The 27,500-nt window shown below is 36.0% G+C and overlaps 1 protein-coding gene across 2 annotated transcripts in view; it reads right to left on the reverse strand.

Moving 5' to 3' along the window:
* Nucleotides 1-27,500, reverse strand: part of LOC144958365 (uncharacterized) — a 74,372-nt gene that overhangs the window by 30,845 nt on the left and 16,027 nt on the right. For both annotated transcript variants that reach the window (XM_078890325.1, XM_078890326.1), the window contains one exon: nucleotides 15,751-16,829. In XM_078890325.1, coding sequence (XP_078746451.1) covers nucleotides 15,751-16,279 — 529 coding nt within the window. In that variant the 5' untranslated portion in view covers nucleotides 16,280-16,829. The remainder of the gene's footprint in view (nucleotides 1-15,750; nucleotides 16,830-27,500) is intronic.

The raw sequence follows: 27,500 nt of genomic DNA on the forward strand, positions 1-27,500 counted from the left end.
AATTCTTTTTGATTACGGATCGTAAAACAGCGAGGATGGGTGATATTTATTGACGACTAGCATAATAATATATTAAGACTAGAAAATAAGATGCCATCACTCTGAAACCAGGAGATCAATAACAATAGGTATGTATCCAGTCCAACCGAAGACTAGTTTTACACTTCTAATGAGATTGGAACCATTTTTTTAAAAATCTCACACGTTTCTTCCCTATTATTTTGTAACAAGAAATGAAAGTGAGTAGGAAAGTGCCAGAAGATAACAGAGAATAAAAATTTCGCGGCGGCGATGAGGGCTCGAACCCGCGACCTTACTGGTACGACAACTCCGCCTGGTCGGGGAGATCTACCGTATGAGCTATCCACGACTCCAAAAAAAGGTCGCTTCAAATTCTAGTCTATCGAGAGCCACTTCTTCCCGACTTCTTGAGGTCGCAGGTTCAACACACAATCTCTAGCCCATAATTACAATAGTTTATCAGTTCTGAAAATGTTTGTACACACGTCGATGCAAACAGAATGAATAAAAGAAGAAAAAAAGCCCCCAAAAATTAATGAAATACTGAAAGTGGTTTATCATAATAATAATAATAATAATAATAATAATAATAATAATAATAATAATAATAATAATATAATAATAATAATAATATAATAATGATGATGATAATAATAATAATAACTAATAATAATAATAATAATAATAATAATAATAATAATAATAATAATAATAATAATAATAATAATAATAATAATAATAATATGATAAACCACTTTCAGTATTTCATTAATTTTATTTTTTAATGAAGCGATACTACAACAACAATAGAAGGAACGGAGTTGACGGCACTCAGCTCTTTGTTACTATTTTTAGACAGCCTGTTAGTGACAAGTCTTCATGAAATTATATCAATCAGACTACAAACATCCACGTTAACACATTGCCTTGTTTGTCCGTATCTTAATCTTATATCCGGCTGGCGTATGTTGTGAATATATTACCTAAACGCATAGCCTCAATAGATAAATGAACCACCGCTTGATAAAAGTTTCACTCACTCACCCACATATTATTATAACAGCCCCCCCCCCCCCCCTCACCTCCCACTGCCTACATCAACTCAACCCTTCTCCCTCCCCCCCCCCTCCCCCCACCCTTCCCAATGCCTTCTACCCTTTATAAGATTGACAGGTTTAGGATTCCAGAAGCCCGTTTATCTCACCTCCCATCCATCTTTTAATGTTTTACTCTTAGACTTTTTTCCCTACATCTTCCTTTTTTTTTCTTCTACTTCTTCTACTGCCTCTTTTTCTTCTTTTTGTCTTTCTTTCTTTATTTCTTCTTTTTATTTTTTAATGTTTATGTTTCAGCATGCCCTATTCAAGATGGACGACGATTTATGGCCCGTTTTAATTGGTCATAAGAAGCTCCCCCTAGGTGTGATGCTATCTCAAAGGGAGGATACTTACTCCGATTGGTGCTTTTGGTGGTATCAAGTCTACCGTTTCTCTGAGGGGGGAAACTTTTAAAAGTTCTATCTTCCTATTTACTCAGACCACACGCATAAAATTTAGATTCTTTACGAGTATAAGCTGTTGTGGTTCCTCAGAGGGCAAGAGACAAGTCGCCCTTAAACCGAGTTTTCCCCCTTGAATTCTAGGCGATAAGAGGGAACATAATAGTTAATAACTGTGCGGCTATGTGGTCTTGTGGTATGACACTCGCTTTAGGATCGGAAGGTCCTGGGTTGTAGCCTCGCTCGGCGCATAGTTGAGTCCTTGGAAAAGGCTCTTTACTCACATTCTCTCACCATACTCAGGTATAAAATGTTGTCTCTGTCCGAAAAAAATGGTAACATCGCCTAACAGGCGTCCTAAATGTTAAATGTTGTTGTTGGCCAGGGACCCCCTGTAAAGCGATTTGAGCACATTTAGTGGATATTGCGCTATATAAAAACTCAATTTTTTAAACTAACAGAATGCAGTCGAGGGCTTGATAAAATATTGTTCTTACGGTCAATATTTTACGTTGGTTTGTGAGTATTTCCATTACAACAATGAGCCCGTTTAAATGTGGGTTATCAGACCTGCAAATTAGTACACGTCGCTTGTTACCCTTTTGTGCAGAATGTCATCTATTGTAAAATTCTTTCTACTAGGTCTAAAGTAAAGCCAACTAACAATTTACTTCTGAAAGGATAAGAGAAGTATCTAGAATCTGTTGATTTTTCTCATTTATTGTGGCAATCTCAGATTAACTTTGAATAGATATAATATACCTGTGCGGCTTTGTGGTCTAGCGGGAAGACAGTCGCTTTTGGACCGGAAGGTCCAGGGTTCGAATCCCGCTCTAAGCGGCGCATATAATTTGAGCCCTTGGAAACGGCTCTTTACCCACATATTCTCTGTTGTCTTCTGGCACTTTCCTACTCACTTCATTTCTTGTTATTATTATAAGTTTACGAAGGCTGTGGGCTGACGCCAATCTGGGTGATTTCTCGACATAGAGCCTAAATTATATGATTTTCCCCAAAGGATGAAGAAAGAGGCCTAAATTAATAGTATTTAATCTATAATTTCCTTTGTGACGAATGCATGCATTAAAATCCATCAATGCACTTATCATGAGTCATCAATCGTGATTAATGATCTGCGCGAAAAGTGATGTTGTAATTATACAACTAGAGAGATAGATAGATAGATAGATAGATAGATAGATAGATAGATAGATAGATAGAGAGCGAGAGAGAGAGAGAGAGAGAGAGAGAGAGAGAGAGAAAGAGAGAACCTAGTGACCTAAATAATTGACATTTTCAATTCAATTCTATTCAATTCAATTGTTTTGCATTCATTATTTATTTTAATTTTAACGCATTCCTTGTTTTATAAATGAAGTTGGGTGAAATGTGATGTAGTAATGATACGATTAAAATTATGTTTATTGAGTTATAAACATTCGTTATAATTCGAGACTCTAACCCGACAAGCTCATAAAAATCTTCAACTAAAACGAGTGTTTATAACTCATTAAACATGGTTTAACCACTTCACTGCTGGAAAGAAACGTACTTAAAAATTTTGCCTTCAAATATCGATCGATTTGACCCTCTCCTTACCAACCATAAGGAAATCGTCACATTCGCTACGATGAAATCAACAATTTTCTCATTCTCGTTTCTTCTTTATAGATAGTATGCGCTTGGCCCTAGAAGCTCACAACATTGGCATCCGGAAGTATAACGGACCAATACACAAAACTCTGTGTGACATGTCACTAGTTATCACAACCCCTTGTGGTCAATTGTCAGCTATTAAACTCTCCTCCCCTTTTTCTTTGGGTTCACTCACATTGTTTATTAAAGACACCACCCTCCCTCCCATTCCCAATGAATACACAATAAAACGAACCCCCCCTCTCTCTCTCTCTCTCTCTCTCTCTCTCTCTCTCTATCTATCTATCTCTCTCTCCCCCCCCTCTCTCTCTCTCTCTCTCTCTCTCCCTCTCTCTCTCTCTCTCTCTCTCTCTCTCTCTCTCTCTCTCTCTAATGTAAACAACAACGCGATAGAAAGTTACAGTGCTCTTAGCCCAAGGGAAGTAACTGTGGATGGTAAATGCGTGACGTCATCGGCAAACTCTCTATAGTCTAGTTAATTCAATTTAGTGAGAATTACTCATGAATGTGGATGGCAAAAAACAATAACAAATACCCGAGTGACATCAACTTCATTCTATCTATATCACAAAATTGAAAGAAAAGTTTTTGTTATAACTATAAAAACTTGATACCGTGTTGTAGAGCTCATTTTGCTGAACAATGTTATGTATAGAATGTAGGTGTTGCTTTTCTGTTTGAGTAAGAAAAATATATTTTTGTGTTGGGTTGGCCTGATGGTGCAGGGTAAATTCTGGAAATGGCGGGTAAAGAGGGAGTTAATGACCCTCATCATTGCAAAAACTCTCAAACCTGGGACTTCAAGAAAGACTTCGCGAGGTTCCAGGTTTCCTAGTTCTTGCGATATTACAATTTTTTTCCGACAGAGAGAACGCTGTTAACGGCCAGGTACTCATTTTACACCTGAGTACGGTGAGAGTATGTGAGTAAAGAGCCTTTTCCAGGGACTCAACTATGCGCCGAGCGAGGCTCGAACCCAGGACCTTCCGATCCGAAAGCGACTGTCATACCACAAGACCACATAGCCGCTCATGGCGAGCTTAAAACCTCTGCGACTAATGAGTATATATGTACTCGTAAACAAAACAGACAGATGAAGGAGGATAAGAGAACTCATTTGTTTATGAAGTAAAGTGTCAAGAACTGTGAGTAGTAACATATCCCAAAGAACGCCCCCCCCCCCCCATGCTGGCCACGCCCCATCTGAACGACCACCTCAGCGATCGGAGCAGGTTGTAATATTGCTATAAATTTAGGTAGAATACTCACAACATCCGCCGGATATAACGTACGAATAGATAGTTCGGAGTTGACGTCACTCAGGTCTTTGTTATTGTTTTTTGCCATCCGCGTTTATGAGTAATGCTCACTGAACTGTATTAACATGACTATAAACGTTCATGGATACACACAGTTTTGTGTGTTGGTCCCTTTTACTTCCGGATGGCAATGTTATGAGCTTCTTAGCCAAGCGCATACTGTCTATACACAAAAGTATGTGTAACCTTGAACGTTTATAGATAGAACGAAGTTGACGTCATTCAGGTCTTTGTTTTGGGGTTTTTCGGGTTTTTTTTTTGCCATCCATGTTTATGAGTAGTTCTCACTAAGTTGTAATTAACGTGAAAGGTAACACATTTTAAGTCAAATTTAACCAATTTAGTGCTGAACGCGATTAATCTTCAATAAAACTACTTCTGATATTTAAAATCTACACGCACTCATAATCACGAAAACCATAACAATAAGACCTAATACGAAATGGTTTTCATAAGAAATTCGACAATCAAAAATTAAAAGAAGAGCAGCCGAGAAAACTTGGCGCAAAACAAAGCTTACGGTCGACAAAGACGTCTACATTAGAGAGAAAAATCAACTTATAAAAAAAGCAAAACGTTGTTTCGTGAGAGAAAATATATCCAATAATAAAGGCAACAGTAAAGAATTAAAATAAGATTTTGAACAATCTTATAAACCACGAAACGTCATCGCCACTGCCAAATCACACAGATGATATTGAATTAGCAAACAGATTCAACTACTTTTTTGAAGATAAAATAATAATAATTCGTTCAGATCTTGTTGGATCTACGGAAGAGGTTACAACTACCACCCAAGGTCACATGCCACTAACTCGTGTTTATCTCAAGAGAGAGAGAGAGAGAGAGAGAGAGAGAGAGAGAGAGAGAGAGAGAGAGAGAGAGAGAGAGAGAGAGAGAGAGAGAGAGAGAGAGAGAGAGAGAGAGAGAAAGAGATTGATTTTATTTTTTTTTCTTATAGTTTTTTTATACTGTTTTTTCTGTTTTTGTTTTTTTTGTCTGTTTTTTTTTATGTTGCTTATTTGTTTGGGTTGCAATGTTGTTTTTGTTTTGTTTATTTATTTATTTTTTGTTTTTGTTTTTTGTCTTGTCTTTTTTTTTCCAGCGCGAGAGTCGTAGAGTATCGATACACGTCACAATTATCACCCATAATAATATTCATCTCTTTCCTCTTTGTGTTGACAACATCATTTAGTCATTGTTGTTTAATCGGCCTTAAGAGTTCGTTATCTGACTGAACCACAGATGGGCCATTAATTTTAATTACCATGAAATTAATTGTTATCCCTATTTCCAATTAAAAACCCGGTGCAGTTCTAGCCTAGATACCTACTGTGCCGTAAAATAACAAAAAAAAAATAAATAAATAAATAAAAAAAAAGAAAAAAAAAAGAAAAAAAAAAGACCAACTTTTAAAACACATTTTGTCTGAAGAAAAGACATAAGAAAAAAACCTAACAACAATCCCTCCTAATCCTTGTCGGACGTTTCGTAGTATCATCTACGGTGATTGGCATTAATTCATACAAATACAATATTATTGTCAAAGTTACCGACCCAATGCCGTCCTTTGAAAAAAAAAAAAAAAATTACATTTAAAAAGTTTGGCCAGAAAACTCGTCCATCAAATAATAATAAATATCGGTGGATTAAAATTATGACCCTCGTCTAGTAAACATACAAATCTCAAACCTGGGACTCTTCATGAAAATTTTACTTGGAATTTCCAGGTTGTAGAGGTTTTTGTTGTTGACAAGATGAGGGTCATTTTAATAGATCGATATTTGAAGGAAGAGTCTTATTTTGTTTTGTTTAATTTGTTTGTGTGTTTTTTTTTTTTGTTTTTTTTTTTTTTTTTTTTGTGGTTTGGTTTACGTTTTTTAAAATTTTTGGCCCCGGGGGAAGGGGGGGCGGGCATTTGGGTCTTTTTTTTGGTTGCTTTTTGTTTGTTAGTTTGTTTGTTTTGTGGGGGGGGGGGGGGGGGGGGGGGGGGGGGTTGGTTTTGTTTAGTTATTTTTTATAATTTTTGATAAATTTTTTTTCACCAACGTACGGCAAAACGCAAATTGCATTATCAATGTATCGTGCGGGACGTTTGTTATAAATGTCGAGTTTCATCATTAAAATTCATGAAATTGTGTGTATGTCATCTATGTGTCAAACAACACGTCAAGGCGTTTTAGATGCAGTCAACAATGGGACATTATAAGTATTGACAATACGCAGCCCTTCATATCACCCCTCCCCCAAAACACAGACACACACACACAGACACACACACACACACACACACACACACACATTATACACCTTCCACGCCTATTCATTCGCCATAAGTAATAACCATCCTTTTTCTAACTCATGTCAAATTCGTTATATTATTATCATTCATAATTTTAATGACCTATGAGGCATGCATAACAATAACCGTAACACGCACGTCCTATTGACTGTGTGGTCGGCCCTTTAGTCAAAGGCTCACCATTTAGTTCTGCCTGCCAAAAATCAATCAATTTGTCCTCAGCATGATCCAAAAATGATCCAAGTGTCCTGGATATAGGTTCGAAGAAACTAAAGTTTCCTTTTCAACAAGATTGATTGAGTCAAAGAAGTGTATGCAGTTCTGTAGCAGGAGCCAAAAATTCGTATTTCTACTCATTTGTCGTAGTTCTAGGCAGGTCTGCAATAGATTGTTTTTGTCGAGATCCCCTGTATCGCCTCAAATGCCAGTAGGTCCGGAGAGGATTGAGTGAGGGAGTGAATGAGTGAGTGAGTGAGGGAGTGAGTGAGTGAGGGAGTGAGGGAGTGAGTGAGTGAGGGAGTGAGTGAGTGAGGGAGTGAGAGAGTGAGTGAGTGAATGAGTGAGTGAGTGAGGGAGTGAGTGAGTGAGGGAGTGAGTGAGTGAATGAGTGAGTGAGTGAGGGAGTGAGTGAGTGAGTGAGGGCGTGAGGGAGTGAGGGAGTGAATGAGTGAGTGAGTGAGTGAGGGAATGGGGGGAGTGAATGAGTGAGTGAGGGAGGTTGTGAGTGGGTAAGTGAGGGAGTGGGTGAGTGAGGGAGAGAGTGAGTGAGTGAGTTAATGAGTGAGTGAGTGAGGGAGTGAGGGAGTGAGGGAGGGAGGGAGTGAATGAGTGAGGGAGGGAGTGAATGAGTGAGTGAGTGAAGGAGTGAATGGGTAAGTGAGGGAGTGGGTGAGTGAGGGAGAGAGTGAGTGAGTGAGTGACTGAGTGAGTGAGTGAATGAGTGAGTGTGTGAGTGAGGGAGTGAGGGAGTGAGGGAGTGAGGGAGTGAGGGAGTGAGGGGCTGAGTGACTGAGTGAGTGTGTGAGTGAGGGAGTGAGGGAGTGAATGAGTGAGGGAGTGAGTGAGTGAGGGAGAGAGTGAGTGAGTGAGGGAGAGAGTGAGTGAGTGAGTGACTGAGTGAGTGAATGACTGAGTGAGTGAGTGAATGAGTGAGTGTGTGAGTGAGGGAGTGAGGGAGTGAGGGGGTGAGTGACTGAGTGAGTGTGTGAGTGAGTGAGTGAGTGAGTGAGAGAGTGAGTGAGGGAGTGATTGAGTGAGGGAGAGAGTGAGTGAGTGAGTGACTGAGTGAGTGAATGACTGAGTGAGTGAATGAGTGATTGTGTGAGTGAGTGAGTGAGGGAGAGAGTGAGTGAGTGAGTGAGTGAGTGTGTGAGTGAATGAGTGAGGGAGTGAGTGAGTGAGAGAGTGAGTGAGTGAGTGAGTGAGTGAGTGAGGGAGTGAGGGAGTGAGTGAGTGAGTGAGTGAGGGAGTGAGTAGACTGCTGGATCGAGAGTGTTAACTCATTTAAAAAATGGATATGACTTAACATGTTTTAATTAACTCCTCACTTAAATAGTGGATATCGCGCTGTAATATAAAAGCTCGTGTTTTTAACACCTATTATTATCGCCTGTTTTACGGTTGGATTGTTCCGATGTTACGTGTATGTGTGTGTGTGTGTGTGTGTGTGTGTGTGTGTGTGTGTGTGTGATATCATCCTATTTGTTATCTATTAGAAACCCCACAAACCGACCTGTTACCCGATCGTCCGATGCTCACCATTCAAGTCGTGTTCATCCAAGCGTGACTGTCGTGTCACAATTGCAGCATCATTCCAGAAAGACTGTTATTTTAAAAATTTGGTCAGAAAACTGGTCCTTCAAATATCGATCGATTTAAATGACCCTCATCTTAGCAAAAATTCTCAAACCTGGGACTTTAATGAAGATGTCAGCGAAGTTACAGGTCTGAGAGTTTTTGTCAAGATGAGAGTCATTTCAATCGATCGATATTTGAAGGACGAGTTTTCTGGCCAAATTTTTAAATACGAGTTTTTCCGGAGCACGGCTGTTAAAATGGTTAACAGATGGTTACAACTTTATTGATAATTTTAATTAACTATTTCTCCTAATTGGGCATTGAGAGATGTTTCGCCCATTTCTCACTTTATTTTTCCATGTCAAATGAACGAATGAACGAATTCGAAGGTTGACTGAAGGGAAGGATGTATCAATAAAGACGAGAGAAGATAGATTGAAATGGTTCGGACATGTTTGTTTATTTGAAAATGATACCAGATTGCCGTAGTGTGACAGAATGTTCATCAAGACTAGACCGGTAGCAACTGGTGGTCATTTAATACATACAATAATCAATAATCAAACACATTGTTAGATTTGGACGTTAGATTTGGACATGTGATATTAGATTTATTAGAAGTTGATCTGGGTCACCGCAGGAATATTATTATTATTATTATTATTATTATTATTATTATTATTATTATTATTATTATTATTATTATTATTATTATTATTATTATTATTATTATTATTATTATTATTATTATTAAGATGAAATAATATACGTGATGCTTTATGGTGTTGTACATCGGAAATACACTTCAAAAAAAAAAAAAATTAAAAAAAGGTTTTGGTCAGAAAAATAATTTCAATTATCAATGGATGTAGCTTCTATTTTTATCTCGATGAAAAGTATGAAAAATAAGACTTTTTTAATGATGATGATGATGATGATGATGATGATGATGATGATGATGATGATGGTGATGATGATGATGATGATGATGATGATGATGATGGTGATGATGATGATGATGATGATGATGATGATGATGGTGATGATGATGATGGTGATGATGATAATATATAATAATAATAATAATAATAATAATAATAATAATAATAATGATAATAATAATAATAATAATAATAATAATATAATAATAATAATAATAATAATAATAATAATAATATATAATAATAATAATAATAATAATAATAATAATAATAAATAAAAGTTTTACACCTAAACATATTTAAAAAATGATGTAAGTAAAGAGCCTTTCCAAGGACTCAACTATATATGCCTCTCATATCGAAACTCGAACCAGGGACCATAATGTCCACAAAACAGGGCCGCACACGTTCATTGGACGCAAATGATATGGAGGCAAATAAAGATATGTCTGCTGGTATGCTTCTCCTTCTTCTTCTTCTTCTCCTTATTCTACTACTACAACAACAACAACAACAACTACTACTACTACTACTACTACTACTACTACTACTACTACTACTACTACTACTACTACTACTACTACTACTACTACTAACTACGTGCGGCTATGTGGTATTGTGGTATGACACTCGCTTTCGGATCGGAAGCTCCTGGGTTCGTACCTCGTTCGGCGCATAGTTGAGTCTTTGGAGAAAGCTCTTTACTCGTACTCAGGTGTAAAATAAGTACCTGGCCGTTAACAGCGTTGTCTCTGTCCAAAAAAATTGTAACATCGCCTAACAAGAGTCATGTCCCGGAGTTAAATGTTGCTGCTGGCCAGGGACCCTTGTAAAGCACTTTGAGCACATTTAGTGGATATTGCCTGTTTTTTTTTTACTAACAACAACAACAACAACTGCTACTACTACTACTACTACTACTACTACTACTACTACTACTACTACTACTACTACTACTACTCTACTTCTCCTACTACTACTGCAACTGCTTCTTCTTCTTCTTCTTCTTCTTCTTCTTCTTCTTCTTCTCCTTATACTACTACAACAACAACAACTACTACTACTACTACTACTACTACTACTACTACTACTACTACTACTACTACTACTACTACTACTACTACTACTACTACTACTACTACTACTACTACTACTACTTCTACTACTACTACTACTACTACTACTACTACTACTACTACTACTACTACTACTACGTGCGGCTATGTGGTATTGTGGTATGACACTCGCTTTCGGATCGGAAGCTCCTGGGTTCGTACCTCGTTCGGCGCAGAGTTGGGTCTTTGGAGAAAGCTCTTTACTCGTACTCAGGTGTAAAATAAGTACCTGGCCGTTAACAGCGTTGTCTCTGTCCAAAAAAATTGTAACATCGCCTAACAAGAGTCATGTCCCGGAGTTAAATGTTGCTGCTGGCCAGGGACCCCTTGTAAAGCACTTTGAGCACATTTAGTGGATATTGCCTGTTTTTTTTTTACTAACAACAACAACAACAACTGCTGCTACTACTACTACTACTACTACTTACTATACTACTACTACTACTACTACTACTACTACTACTACTACTACTACTACTACTACTACTACTACTCTACTTCTCCTACTACTACTGCAACTGCTTCTTCTTCTTCTTCTTCTTCTTCTTCTTCTTCTTCTTCTTCTTCTTCTTCTTCTTCTTCTTCTTCTCCTCCTCCTCATCCTTCTCCTCCTTCTCCTCCTCGTCCTCCTACTCCTACTCCTTTTTTTTTCTTCCTCTTCCCCCTTTTTCTTCTTCTGTTTCTTTTTTCATTACATTTTCCTTTTACATACTATAATATGCATGTTATGCAAATTTTGAAAACCTTCCCTTTTCGTCGCAAGCATAAAAGTGTCATAAAATAGCGATTAAACTTTTATTATTGAAATGTTGAGACAAAGAAAAAGGGGCGTAGGGAGAATACTATACCCGCCATAAACTGACGGGGGCAACGACAGGTAGTTTGGGGGCCAAGATGCATTTTCCTGGAAAGGGGGGAATAGAAGGAGTAAATCAAAATAATATGATGAATATTCAACAGATTGAAAGACCCCGGATTGGTATCCCAGCTGGGAGTTAATTTGCATATTATATATTACAATTGTACTGCGGAAGGTAAATTTAGCGTGCTGGAGTTAATACTGTCATAATTTAAAAAAAAAAAAAAAAAAAAAAAAAAAAAAAAAATTCAAATGGTATTTTTACATTTTGGGCATAAATTTCTTCCTTCAAGTTTTGATAATTCTTATCGATTAAAATGACACTCATCTTGTTAAAAAAAATATTCTCAAACCTGGGACTTCAACGAAGTGATTTATTTAACGAGAGTCTCAGATTGGTGATTTAATTATAAGAAGAGTATCGTTTGAATTGATTGATATTTGGACGAGTTTCCCGCCAAAATGTAAAAAAATGTGTTTGTTTTTGTTTTTGATATTTTTTTTTCTTTTTTTTTTTTTTTAAAGAGTATGACCGAATAGTAAAAGCAACCCATCGTCTGAAAGCGGCATTACGAATTGTCGTGGTTATTTCGATGCTAAAAATAGATTAAACAGTATGTAGTAAAAAAAAGAAAAAGGTAAAAAACTTTGGTTGATTTTCACATTGTTATAATATAATTTTAGGCCAAAAAGGCAAACGGTTTGGTTATTACTTAAAGTGGCCAAACCTCAAGTCTTCAAATCTGAAGACAGTTTTACCTTTTTTTTTCTTTCTTTCTTTTCTTTTATACGTTTAATGTTTATTTATTTTATTTTTTTTTCTCCAGTTTATTCAACGCAACAAAACACCGTTTTCAGGCAATTTAATACAACTGTGAATGCTGCTGCTGAAAGCTCGGAGAAATACATTGGAAACCACATTGTCTCAACACTCTTAATGTCAGCTTATGCTTAAAATCAAATCCTATTTTTGGTCCAAAATTTTCTGTTCTTTATCTAAGTGTGTTTCGATGATAATGGATAAAGTCAATTTTGCTTAAAGTAGTACTTCAGAGCCAGGAGGTCCATGGAGCCGGAGCTTATTCCGGTTTCTGTAGCTTGAAACGAACAATACCAATTGCTAGTCTATTACAAAGTACTTTCCGCCAGATCTAACAGATCCCGCTACCCAATCACTGCTGGTTGGTCAGGGGGTCCAGAAAATATCTCGACTGCGCCCGGGATCGATCTTGGTCCCTTTGCGCGTGAAGCGAGTGCTCTACCAACTGAGCTATCGGGACCTCCATGTTGCTTAAAGTAAATCATTTTATTTCTCGTTCAGCAGTGTGTGTTTTATTCGGATTCCAATGTAAATATAAATTACAAAATGAATATATTATAAGCTCTAATTTAATTATATAGACGTTTATTAAAAAACCACGATGATCGTCGTGCGGCTATGTGGTCTAGTCTAGTATGACACTCCCTTTCGGATCGGAAGGTCAAGTGTTCGAGCCTCGCTCGGTGCATAGTTGAGTCGTTTGAAAAGACTCTTTTGTCACATTCTCTCACCGTACTCAGGTATACAATGAGTACCTGGCCGTTAACAGCGTTGTCCTCGTCCGAAAAAAAACTGTAATACAAATCGCCTAACAGGAGACATGTTTCGTTCTACATGTTAAGTGTTGCTGTTGGTTAGGGAGCTCATGTAAAGTGCTTTGAGCACGTTTATTGGATAGTGCTCTATATAGGGAATGAGATTAGCGGAAGAGTAGCGTCCCTTGATTGGACGTCACCCATAGTCTGTGACGTCACCGGCGGAAAAGTTATTAGAGGGAGAACGTCATGTTGGTTGTGCGCATGCGGAAGCGAGGACGAGAGACGCATGCACACAACCAACATGACGTTCTCTCTCTAATAACTTTTCCGCCGGTGACGTCACAGACTATGGGTGACGTCCAATCAAAGGACACTACTCTGTCGTTAATCTCATTCCCTATAAAAGCTCAAGTGTTTTTTTTAAAGACATTCATTTGTCTCGTTCATCGTATTTTGTTGTCGAAGGGGAAGTCTGAAACGCCCACATCATCTGCTCCGTTTTTTAAATATTAAATCGAAGCTTTTATTCTTGATTGTTATTTAACTCTCTCCTTACCGATGATTTTCAGTATTTTCCCAAAATGGGAGGCTAATCCAGCAGAAATATTGATATTTTAAACTCAAAAAAGCTCTCTACAAAACAACTTAATGTTCTTATTAATTAAACAAAGATCATTCTTCAAAGTTTGTGATGTACAAAATAAATCTGAATAAGAAAAATGTATATTGTGTCGTAACAAATGTGACGATTTTGCCCGTATATGTGGTAAGGAGAGGGTTAAACACAAATTGAATGTGAATTAGTTTAATAAAGGTAATGTCCATGTACAAATATGGAAGGGCTAAATATAGCATATTAATATGACCACGCAATTTACTGCCGTATGTGTTGAAAAATGATTAAATAAAAGCATCGCCACTATCAATTCGAGAATATCTTTTTCTCAATATGTGACATAAAATGACAATGGGTTATCATTTTCGAATAATCTGCACTGCCCGACGAGCACTTATTTGTAGGTCTGATAACCCAATTCCTTATGGGCTTATTGTTGAAATGGAAATCTAAAAAAAAAAAAACAAAAAAAAAAAAACAAAACAAAAAACATTACGCAAAATATTGTGTAATATGAAAAAGGCCAAAGTCCGGACCGTCGTTTACTTTGTGTTGCATCTTTTATAAGAATAATTTTCACTCCATTTATTTTACTATACATTTTATTGACTCATTTAGGCACCTCTAGATTTTGGTTTTAAACAAGGCCCAAAAGTGGGTTTGGATGTCAGACGCGCATATATGTACACATTGCATTATTGTCGCCGCACTCTGAAAAAGGAAACACGTATTTAAAGTTATGACCAGAAAACTCGTCCTTCAATATATATCGATCAAATGAAATAAACCTCATCTTGGAAAAAAAAACAAATCTCAAACCAGAGACTTGCTAAGAAAATCGACCATCAGACACCTTTTTTTCTTAATCATTAGTTAAGTTAACAGCCGTACTCTGGAAATACTCGCTTGTAAACATTTGGCCGTGAAAACTCGACCTTCCGCGAAGTCCCAGGTCTGAAAGTTTTTGACAAGATGTGAAGGTCATTGAAATCGATCGATAATGGGAGCGATCTATATTCATGTTTTCGTCCAACCTGGTCATCGATCACATGATTTGTTGCTGTACAACGATTGGACATTTCTCAATGTAACTAAACACGCTGCTTTGTTTATGAAAGTTGTAAACATACCCATGAGTCATGCTGAGCAAAATGACCAATTGTCACTTTGGATTTTTCTGTGAACACTTTTCAATATGTGGGTCATTTTGAGCGCACTTTGTAATGTAACCAATGACCTGAAGCACATGAAAAAGTAATATAGATCATGCCCATTGAAGGACGAGTTTCTGGTCGAGATTATCCAGGGTACGGAAGCTAAACTGAGCATAGAGCAAAATGCTTGATAACAGGAGCAAGAAAAATGATAACAATTAATTTTTTAAGATATGACTACTTTTCGCAGACCGTGTATTTATAATCAAAATAATTTCACCCATACGGATTTATTCCATTAACTATTCCAATCCGCGAGGAAATAAACGTTTATATTGTTCAGAACTAAAGCTGCAACAGTACGGGTTGACTACACTTGGATTGGACTAGGACGTGAATTCTTTGTGTTCTGATGACAAACGTATTCTTCCGATCGGACAGATAAAATAAAACGACTTCACCCATATTGATTCATGCAATAAAATATATAATCCGTAATTAAATGTTATACAAACCTGATAGTATACCCCTTAAGCTAAACGAATACACAATACATGCTACATTTAGCAGGTAAAAGCCAATCTGCCAACTTATCTAAACCGGTACCTAATTTTCGCCGTTCCCTTCGTCAAAAGGCCGATCATTTTGTCCTAACACATTTTTTTAAAGACAAGACAGTCATTTGAGTCAACGTCGGGTGATAAAATTAGCCTTGATTCAGGAAAGGGTCACAAGTTACAGGTACAGCAATCCGTATACAATAGTTTTATATTTCATTAATTTGTTAGTAATTCTGTGTTTGTTTGCAAATTTTTTTTTTTTTAATGTAACATTGGTTGTACTGAATGTGGCCTCCAACCTTTTTTTTTTTATTAAAGATTAGATTTGGCTTACCTCGGTGACACAGACTCTGGTACGGAGACAGACTGGGAGACGGTTTGAAATCCAATGCTGGAGATACATCTGATGAACGCCAGCCCTGATCCAGCATGTTTAGTCGCTGATGGTTGTTGCACGAACAGGATATTGCACAGCAAGACCTCCCTGAAGGGTCATCGCGCGTGCACGTGTCGTAGTCACTCCGTGTTCCGATACCCGCCACTGATGGATTGGCTGTTGTGTTTTTGTATAGGAGACTTTCGTAGCTGGATTTGACGAATGTTGAGTCTCTGGCAGAGACTGCAGCAGCTGGACTTTCTGATGCGCTGATGTGGTTGAGTTTCCAATCCGCTGTGACTGACCCTGGGGTATTGGGTTGTTTGGGCGTGGCAGCGTCACTCTGGAAGGGGTAGACGGCCGAAGGAGGTGGGAAGTATCCAGATGTCCATGATGGCGGATACATTGTTGGGTAGTTCCGGTCGCAGTTTGTGGATTCTGTGTAGGCTGTAGGAAGATGCCACCCCCGGAAGGGGTACGGATTCATGGTTCCTGCCGTGGTGAGGGTGGGTGTCGTTTCTAGAGGGACTGTGGGGATAAAGAACTGTATTTCTTCCTCAGGATTCGTGATTGTCGTTAATAATGGTGATGGTGGTGATAAAGGGAGATGTGTTTGGGGAGTTGGAAACCGGTTTTATTTTGAGGTGAAATGTGATATTCCGAGTATTTCAGATTATTTGCAGCAGTTTTTAATGGCGTAGGAGATGGTTATGCTGATGGAGGTTCTATAGTCAATGCTATTATTGTTGCTATGGCTTTCTTCAGGAATTGTGCTGGTGGACGTTAGGTCAGAGACGATAACAATGGACTTAAAAGCGGGTTTGAATCCTATTACTATATGGTAGTGATGTTGGAAATCTTAGGGTGTTATTTATTCATTTCAGTCTGTGATTTATTTTGTTTTTAATCCGACAAAATATCTAGTCTGTATCAACATGACAGAAAATGTTTGAGGACGTGGTTCAGTAGTTAAGCTATAAGCACATAGGATATGGATCTGTCTAGGAATTGAACCTGTCTTTAGTTATTCCTGAATCCTGTTGGAGGGAAAATTAAGAATAATAGAAAAAAAAACAACCCATTATTGGACGGGAAAAAGTGACATGGATATTTATATAAAATGAAATAAACTTGAGTTTTTTATTGCGCGATGTCCACTAAAATGTGTTCAAAGTACTTTACAAGGGGTCACAAACAAGCAGAAGCACTTAACAACTAACACACAAAGTTGAAATCACGTAGGTCTTTGTTATTGTTTTTTTGCCATCCACATTTATGAGTAATTCTCACTAAATTGTATCAACCAGACTATAAACGTTTAAAGTTACACATAGTTTTGGGTATTTATTGGTCCGTTATGTTTCCAGATGGCAATATTGTGAGTTTCCAAGCCAAGCGCATAGCATTCATACCCATAACATGTCAAGCTGAACAATATGACCAATCATGATATGAGATATTTCAAAAGCTATGAACACTTTTCACCAATTGAGTCGCTTTGAGCACATTTTGCAATGTGACCAATGACCTCGAGCACATGGAAATGTAATATAGATAATCCCCATTACCCATGACAAGGAAGTTTAAAAAGAGGAAATATTCCTGTTATTGCTTTAAAAAAAACAAACAATATTGCCCTTGGGAAATTAAAGCATGACGTAGGGAGACATTCTTTTCATCTTTCGACAATAAATAATGAACAAGATTTTGTCGTCCATTTTAAATGATCCAATCTTAATAATTGGATTAGCGTGGATCAGCGGTACGGTCTTTGCTTCGTACCCGAAAGGTACCGAATTCGATCATCCGCCGTTGCGCTGTGTGGCCTAGCTCAATTTGCGGCGCTGCACTGCGACTGACTCCTGGGTTATTCCAGTCTTCCCTTGAAATAGACCCTAAAGACAAATTTTCCCTCCGGGATGAATAAAGGGAATTTTATTTATCTATTTTATTAAAAAGCCTGTTTCTCAGCCAATACTGATATTTCAGATTATCGGATTTTCCCACTTTACAACAAAAAATGTCATTTTCATGATTTCTAACCTATCTAAATTGTATTTTTCTGTGACTTTTAGAGACCTATTTTTTTAAAATGCCCTTCCGCCACAACATCATAAGATATTATCGTCGCCTTCCACGAAGGAATAATATAGATAATTCATCAAACAAGATGTCTGATGTCAACAGTTGTCCAAGTGAGAAAATTGATGGTTAATAATCTTGCCCAATGTAAAAAAAAAGTGCCTGAAGCAGGGCTCGAACCCCGGACCTTCCGGGTCACAGTGCAATGCCTTAATCACTCGGCCACTTATGCCTGTTTCAAGACCTATTTCCTCCTCTCAATTTGAGATTAAGATATCATTGAGGAAATTACTCAAATGTAGTATTGTTGTTTTTGCTTATATCATGGCCTCGTCAGCTCTTTTATAATATTAGGCCCATGGAGCCGGAGTTTATCCCGGTTTCTATATCGTGGAACGGACAATAGCAATTGCTTGCTACCCTTTGGATAGGACGCTAGTCTATCGCAGTGTACTTTCCAGCAGATCTAACAGTTGGTGATTTATTCATGCCCCCTTGGTCTTTATTTATTTTATTTCATTTATTTATTTATTTATTTATTTATTTATTTATTTATTTATTTATTTATTTATTTATTTATTTATTTATCTATCTATTCATTTTGTTTATTTATCTTATTTATTCATTTATTTATTTATCTATTTATTCATTTATATATTTATTTATTGTTTTTGTGTTTGGGATATACACAATAAGCCATTTTTTAAGAAGAGAGAGAGAGAGAGAAAAAGAGAGCAGCGCAGTCACGTTTTAGAAAAGAAAAGAGATAGAGAAGGAAGAGAAAAAGGCAAATAACCAAAAAGGAATGCAAAAGAGGAAGAGAAGATTAGGCTCTGAGAGTAGTCGCCCCTGGGTTAATGGTCGTGAATGTCAACAGTCGTGTTTCTTGACGACCGGTTTATTGCCCTTGGATTTGGCGCTGTCATGCCAGGGAACAGAGAGAGAGAGAGAGAGAGAGAGAGAGAGAGAGAGAGAGAGAGAGAGAGAGAGAGAGGAGAGGGACACACACAATCACACACACACAGAAAGAGAGAGAGAGAGAGAGAGTTAGAGAGAGAGAGAGAGAGAGAGAGAGAGAGAGAGAGAGAGAGAGAGAGAGAGAGAGTTAGAGAGAGAGAGAGAGAGAGAGAGAGAGAGAGAGAGAGAGAGAGAGAGAGAGAGAGAGAGAGAGCTGGCAAACGCAGACAAAATGTATTAGTCTCATTTTGGCCATGAAAATATCTATAAGTCAAAATAAGGAGGAATCAGGGTCACATTTTAATGACGCCAAATTTGGTGCAATAATGTCGAACCTGGGACTTCCATCTAAACGTTCAGATTTAGACACTATTTTGACAAGTTATGGTTCATTGCCATTCATCATTAATTAAAATAAGATATTTATGGCCATTTTAAAAAAGAATTGAAAATAAAAGCGATTTGTCTTTGGATGCCAGCTAAGATCCAAGTATGGCCTCTCCTGGAAGAATTGAGGTATTTTTTTGAACAAAATAGTGACTCGTCGTTACGAATCGGTAGTATGTGACTTGCGGTTATTTATTTCAGATCTCATATTGTTATAATATTGCCTCATTGTTGTTGTACCCTCAAACTAACGTGTGGTAACCCACATTGTTATAATGGCCTCATTGATATTGAACAAAATATTGTTAATAATAATAATAATAATAATAATAATAATAATAATAATAATAATAATAATAATAATAATAATAATAATAATAATAATAATAATGACGATGAATAATAATAATAATAATAATAATAATAATAATAATAATAATAATAATAAATAATAATAATATAATTAATAATAATAATATATATAATAATAATAATATAATAATAATAATAATAATAATAATAATAATAATAATAATAATAATAATAATAATAATAATATAATAATAATAATAATAATAATAATGAATAATAATAATAATAATAATAATAATAAATAATAATAATAATATAATAATATAATATATATAATAATACATGATAATAATAATAATAATAATAATTATTATAATGACATAATGCATATAATAAAAATAAAATAATATAATAATAATAATAATAATAATAATAATAATATAATAATAATAATAATAATAATAATAATAATAATAATTAATAATAATAATAATAATAATAATAATAATATAATAATAATAATAATAATAATAATAATAATAATATAATAATAATAATAATAATAATAATAATAATAATAATAATAATAATAATAATAATAATAATAATAATATAATAATAATATAATAATAATATAATAATAATAATAATAATAGAATAATGACGATGATGATGATGATGATGATGATGATGATGATGATGATGATGATGATGATGATGATGATGATGATGATGATGATGATGATGATGATGATGACAATAGGAAGGGGGGGGGGGAAAGGGGGGAAGGGGAAGAAGGAGAAGAATAAGAAGAAGAAGAAGAAGAAGAAGAAGAAGAAGAAGAAGAAGAAGAAGAAGAAGAAGAAGAAGAAGAAGAAGAAGAACAACAACAACAACTTATATACCTCTTTCAATAACAACAACAACAACAACAACAACAACAACAACAACAACAAAAACATATATTCACATACTTCCTTTTATACCACTTTCAACAACAACAACAACGACAACAACAACAACAACAACAACAACAACAACAACAACAACAACAACGACAACCGTCAACCATCAATAAAACAGAAAAAACCTTTAACACTGGACACTGCTGGTTTAATGCTGAAGGCTGGTCAGTGTGTGTGAGAGAAATTCTACCAGCCGAAGAATTGAATTATGTTCTCTTGTGCATAATGCATGGACTGCATATATTATTATTTACCACCCTGCTTTAAAAAAACACACACTCACAAAACAAAACAAAGGTTTTCTAAATAAAAAATCTGGCCAGAAAACTCGTCTTTTAAATTTATTTATTGGGGGTTCCGATAGCTCAGTTGGTAGAGCACTCGCTTCACACGCAAAGGGACCAAAATAGATCCCGGATGCAGTCGAGATTTTTTTTTCTGATCCCTTGTCCACCCATCAGCAGCGAATGGGTAGCTGAGACTGTTTGATTAGGCGGAAAGTACTTTGTGATAGACCAACGTCCTATCAAAGGGATAGCAAGCAATTGCTATTGTCCGTTTCACGCTATAGAAATTGGGATAATCTCCGGCTCCATAGGCCTTACCATATGGCTCTAAAGGGCTACTTTAAACAACAACAACAACAACAATAAATAATAATAATAATATAATAATAATAATAATAATAATAATAAATAATAATAATAATAATAATAATAATAATAATAATAATAATAATAATAATAATAATAATAATAATAATAATAATAATAATAATAATAATAATAATATAATAATAATATAATAATAATAATAATAATAATAATAATAATAATAATAATATTAATGATAATAATAATATTATATAATAATAATAATAATAATAATAATAATAATAATAATATAATAATAATAATAATAATAATAATAATAATAATAATAATAATAATAATAATAATAAATGGCATTTATACAGCGTTTACCCCTATGTCAAAGGCTGTAAGTGCTTTACAGTGATATAAAACAAAACATATTACAGTAAGACAAGTTTGGTGGAAAAGTGATACGAATTAAATTTAACAACAACAGAATATGATAATAGTATTGCAACCTTATGACGTAAAAATATATCTGTGGATTAAAAGGACCCCATTTGCCAAAAAACAAACAAACAAACAAAATTCATAAACAACGATCAATCCTAGGACTTCCCTGAATCTCAGCTTTCAGATTTCGTTGACAACAGACACGGGGATCATTTCTTAATTGATCGATATTTAAATTTGAGGTACGAGTTTTCTGGCCAAAATTTCAAAATGTGTGTGTTTTTTTTTTTTCTTTTTTTTTTTCAAAGTACGATAGCTTGCTCACTGTAAGTAATGTTTTTTTTTCAAAGTACGATAGCTTGCTCACTGTAAGTAATGTTTTTTTTTCAAAGTACGATAGCTTGCTCACTGTAAGTAATGTTTTTTTTTTCAAAGTACGATAGCTTGCTCACTGTAAGTAATGTTTTTTTTTCAAAGTACGATAGCTTGCTCACTGTAAGTAATGTTTTTTTTTCAAAGTACGATAGCTTGCTCACTGTAAGTAATGTTTTTTTTTCAAAGTACGATAGCTTGCTCACTGTAAGTAATGTTTTTTTTTCAAAGTACGATAGCTTGCTCACTGTAAGTAATGTTTTTTTTTCAAAGTACGATAGCTTGCTCACTGTAAGTAATGTTTTTTTTTCAAAGTACGATAGCTTGCTCACTGTAAGTAATGTTTTTTTTCAAAGTACGATAGCTTGCTCACTGTAAGTAATGTTTTTTTTTCAAAGTACGATAGCTTGCTCACTGTAAGTAATGTTTTTTTTTCAAAGTACGATAGCTTGCTCACTGTAAGTAATGTTTTTTTTTTCAAAGTACGATAGCTTGCTCACTGTAAGTAATGTTTTTTTTTTCAAAGTACGATAGCTTGCTCACTGTAAGTAATGTTTTTTTTTCAAAGTACGATAGCTTGCTCACTGTAAGTAATTTTTTTTTTTCAAAGTACGATAGCTTGCTCACTGTAAGTAATGTTTTTTTTTCAAAGTACGATAGCTTGCTCACTGTAAGTAATGTTTTTTTTTCAAAGTACGATAGCTTGCTCACTGTAAGTAATGTTTTTTTTTCAAAGTACGATAGCTTGCTCACTGTAAGTAATTTTTTTTTTTTCAAAGTACGATAGCTTGCTCACTGTAAGTAATTTTTTTTTTCAAAGTACGATAGCTTGCTCACTGTAAGTAATGTTTTTTTTTCAAAGTACGATAGCTTGCTCACTGTAAGTAATGTTTTTTTTTTCAAAGTACGATAGCTTGCTCACTGTAAGTAATTTTTTTTTTCTTCCCTTTTTAACCCTCTCCTAGCCAACCGTAGGAAAATCGTCACATTCGTTACGATACAACCAACAATTTTCTTTTTCAAATTTCGTTTATACATCACAATATTTAAAGAAAATGAACAGTGTGTTGTAGACCGTGTTTTGTTCAAAAAATTATTTATCGCAAGAATTTTACTGCTTTGTCCTAGTGATATAAAATCTATTTTTGTGTTAGTTAGGTGTGAAGTTTTGGGGAAAATCTTGAAAATGGCTGGTAAGCACAGAGAGTTAATGTGTGAGAGAGGGAGAAAAGGGATTAGAATAGACTTGTACATATATGCAGGTCTGACATCCGAACTCACTTATGGGCCTAGTTTAACTTTGTTGTCATAGACAACATTTTGCGTCATTTTTTTTTTTTTTTTTTTTTTTTTTAAGATTTTCATTATATCAAGGAGCCCATAATGAGTTGGGTTATCAGACCTGCAAATAAGTGCACGTCGATTATATTCCACAAGGAGCATTTTAAAAAGTCAGAGAATGAAGTTTAGAAATTATGATTATTCTCATCCTATAGAAGGAACGAAGTTGACGTCACTCAGCTCTTTGTTATCATTTTTGACAGCATGTTAGTGATAAGTTCTCACTCAATTATATAAATCAGATACAGATGCTATGCGTTTAGCTAAGAAACTCATAACATTGCCATCCGGAATATAGATAGAATGAAGATGACGTCACTCAGGTCTTTGCACTTTGTTAGTGGTTTTTTATATTTTTTTTTGCCATCCACGTTTATGAGTAATTCTCACTAGTCTGTATTAACTGTATTGTTGAGTTAAGAAACTCACAACATTGCCATCTGGAAGTATAACGGATCAACAAACAAGACTATGTGTAACCTTGAACGTTTATAGTCTGGTTGATACAGTTTTGTGAGAATTACTCATAAACGCGCGTGGCAAAAAGCAATAACTAAAACCTGAGTGACGTCAACTTCGTTCTATCTTTAAACCTTTTGTGTACGTGTACGATTGATATAGATAGTATGCAGATGACGTCACTCAGGCCTTTGTTATTGTTTTTGCCATCCGCGTTTGTGAGTTGTTCTCACTAAACTGTATTAACCAGACTATAGAAGTTCATGGTTACACAGAGTTTGTGTGTTGGTCCGTTGTACTTCCGGATGGCAATGTTGTGAACTCCTTGGCCAAGCGCATTCTATCTATATATATAGATAGTATGCAGATGACGTCACTCATGCCTTTGTTATTGTTTTTGCCATCCGCGTTTGTGAGATGTTCTCACTAAACTGTATTAACCTGACTATAAACGTTCATGGTTACACATAGTTTGTGTGTTGGTCCGTAATACTTCCGGATGGCAGTGTTGTGAACTCCTTGGCCAAGCGCATTCTATCTATAGATAGAATGCGCTTGGCCAAGGAGTTCACAACATTGCCATCCGGAAGTGTAATGGACCAACACACAAACTCTGTGTAACCATGAACTTTTATAGTCTGGTTAATACAGTTTAGTGAGAACAACTCACAAACGCGGATGGCAAAAACAATAACAAAGGTCTGAGTGACGTCATCTGCATACTATCTATAGAATGAAGTTGAGGTCATTCGGGTCTTTATCATTGTTTTTGTCATCCGCGTTTATGAGTACTTTTCACTAAACTGTATCAATCAAGCTATAAATGGCCAAGGTTACACATACGTTTATGTGTTGGTCTCTTAACTGCCGGATGGCAATGTTGCGAGCTTTTCAGCCAAGCGCATACTATCTATAGATAGTATGCAGATGACGTCACTCAAACCTTTGTTATTGTTTTTGCCATCCGCGTTTGTGAGTTGTTCTCACTAAACTGTATTAACCAGACTATAAAAGTTCATGGTTACACAGAGTTTGTGTGTTGGTCCGTTATACTTCCGGATGGCAATGTTGTGAACTCCTTGGCCAAGCGCATTCTATCTATACCTTGGACAAGCGCATTCTATCTATAGATAGAATGCGCTTGGCCGAGGAGTTCACAACATTGCCATCCGGAAGTATAACGAACCAACACACAAACTCTGTGTAACCCTGAACTTTTATAGTCTGGTTAAAACAGTGTAGTGAGAACAACTCACAAACGCGGATGGCAAAAACAATAACAAAGGCCTGAGTGACGTCATCTGCATACTATCTATAGAGGGTAGAAATGTTGCGTATTTTATTTAAACACAAATCATTAACAGAATGTACGAAACCGACGGCACTCAGCTCTTGGTTATTGTTTTTAGCCAGCCATTTTTATGAGTAGTTCTCACTAAATTGTATTAATCAGACTATAGATAGAATGCGCTTGGCCAAGGAGTTCACAACATTGCCATCCGGAAGTATAACGGACCAACACACAAACTCTGTGTGTGTAACCATGAACTTTTATAGTCTGGTTAATACAGTTTAGTGAGAACAACTCACAAACGCGGATGGCAAAAACAATAACAAAGGCCTGAGTGACGTCATCTGCATACTATCTATAAACATTTAAGGTTATAATATCATTATTATAGTTTTTTGTGTTGGTAAGTTATATCCGACTGGCGGATATTATGAGTTTTTTTGGCAAAAGGCATAGCATATACAGTCTGATTGATACAATTTGGTGAGAAATAATCATAAAAATGGCTGGCTAAAAACAATAACAAAGAGCTGAGTGACGTCAATTTTCGTTCCTTCTACCCTTAAAGGGTTAAAGACAACACAGTGTTATTTTATTGACTTATTCTGATTTTATGGCCTGGCAACACGGCAAAGCAGCTCGTGGCTGGTGAAATGAAAGGCTATTTATTGAACGCGCCGACAAGACAACTGAAGACTAACGGCCATGCGCTTGGCTATGAAGCTCACAACATTGCCACCCGGAATTTTAACGGGCTATCACACAAAACTATGTGTAACTAACGTTTATGGTCTGGTTAACACCGGTAAGTGAGAATCACTCACAATGGTGGATGACAAAAAACAATAACAAAGATCTGAGTGACGTCAATTTCATTCTATCTATATTCTGGACTTGTGGTTTTCTCGCCTTCATGCGACCATGACAAAATAGGCTTCAACAGTCGTGACGTCACTTCCCTCGTAATGACGCATAATAACTTAGTAACCGGTTCTAAAAAATCGGAAAAATGGCGGAAGCCCATATGAAATGCTTCTCCGACGATCATAAAAGTGTATCCAGAGGAGAAAAATATTATAAATTTGTTCATGTTTTGACTTTTATACATTCTGATCACATGACATGCGAAAAAGTTCTAGCCTACATGAAGAATAAAAAGTACCGATTTCCTTTGTTTAGAACCAAGCTGCTCGTTGCTGGGCTGACGTGACATCAGACTATTGAATCCTATTTTGATTATAACATGTGCAAATAAGTATACGTTGGTCGATACGGTCTAGACAAGTTGTTCTCAAACTTGGGTCCGTTTTATTTTATTTTATTTTTTATGGGGGGGGGGGGGGGGGTGTCAAGAAAAGTTTGCCCATTGATGCTATGCATGAAGGTAAAATATTAACAACATCGGCCAACAACACAAAACGTACCGATACACAAATTTATATGTAACCACAAAACCATTTAATGTATAGCCTGATTGAATTTAGCGAGAAATTACAGTGGCTCTCTGAAAACAATAATAAAGAAGATTGAGCTTTTATATAGAGCAATATCCATTAAACATGCTCAGAGCGCTTTACAAGGGGCCCCTGGCCAACAGCAACATTTAATATGTAGGACGGGACATGACACCTGTTAGGCGATATTACGATTTTTTCGGAGAGAGACAACGCTGTTAACGGCCAGGTATTCATTTTACACCTGAGCACGGTGAGAGAATGTGAGAAGAGAGCCTTCTCCAATGACTCAACTATGCGCTGAGTGAGGCTCGAACCCAGGACCTTCCGATCCGAAAGCGAGTTTCATACCACGAGGTCAAGACATAGCCCCCCCCCCATAAAGAGCTGAGCGTCGTCAATTTCATTCCATCTATATAATTTTACTATCATTGATAAAGGATTTTAAGATATATTACAGATAGATAATAATTTCCATTCATTTCTGCAAAGATAAAAACCAAATTAATACATAAACCTTGTACGAGCACTACAAAATAATTCGTAGAAATACGAATTTTCGGCTCCCTCTACAGAACAGTATTTGCCTCTTTGACTCAATAAATGATATTGAAAAGGAAAGTTTGATGCTTATAAACTATATTTAGGACTTTGGAGAATTTTAGGATCTTACTGAAGGTAAATTATTTATTTCTAAAGCTATTTAAAGTGACTTTATCTCATTTTTTTCCTTGGAAACCACGAAATTTATCGCCTTTGAATGAAATCGGCTTCATTGGGCTTTATCATGCACGCTGCATCCACTCACTGGTCTATCGATAAAGCTTTAACGGGAGCGATCTATATTAACTTTCCATGCGCTCTCGTCACATTGCAACGTGTGTTCAAAAGGACCCACATGGTGAAAAGTGTTCACAATTTTGGAAATATCTAACATCACGATTGGTCATTTTGGTCCACTTGACACGTGGGCTATGTTTATAACTTTCATTAACAAAGCAGCCTGTTTACATTTGTTCAGAGCTATCTAATCGTTGGATAA

The sequence above is a fragment of the Berghia stephanieae genome, chromosome 12 (assembly GCF_034508935.2).
Source record: "Berghia stephanieae isolate SIO BIC M18660-M18661 chromosome 12, UCSD_Bste_1.3, whole genome shotgun sequence".
Lineage (NCBI taxonomy): Eukaryota > Metazoa > Mollusca > Gastropoda > Nudibranchia > Aeolidiidae > Berghia > Berghia stephanieae.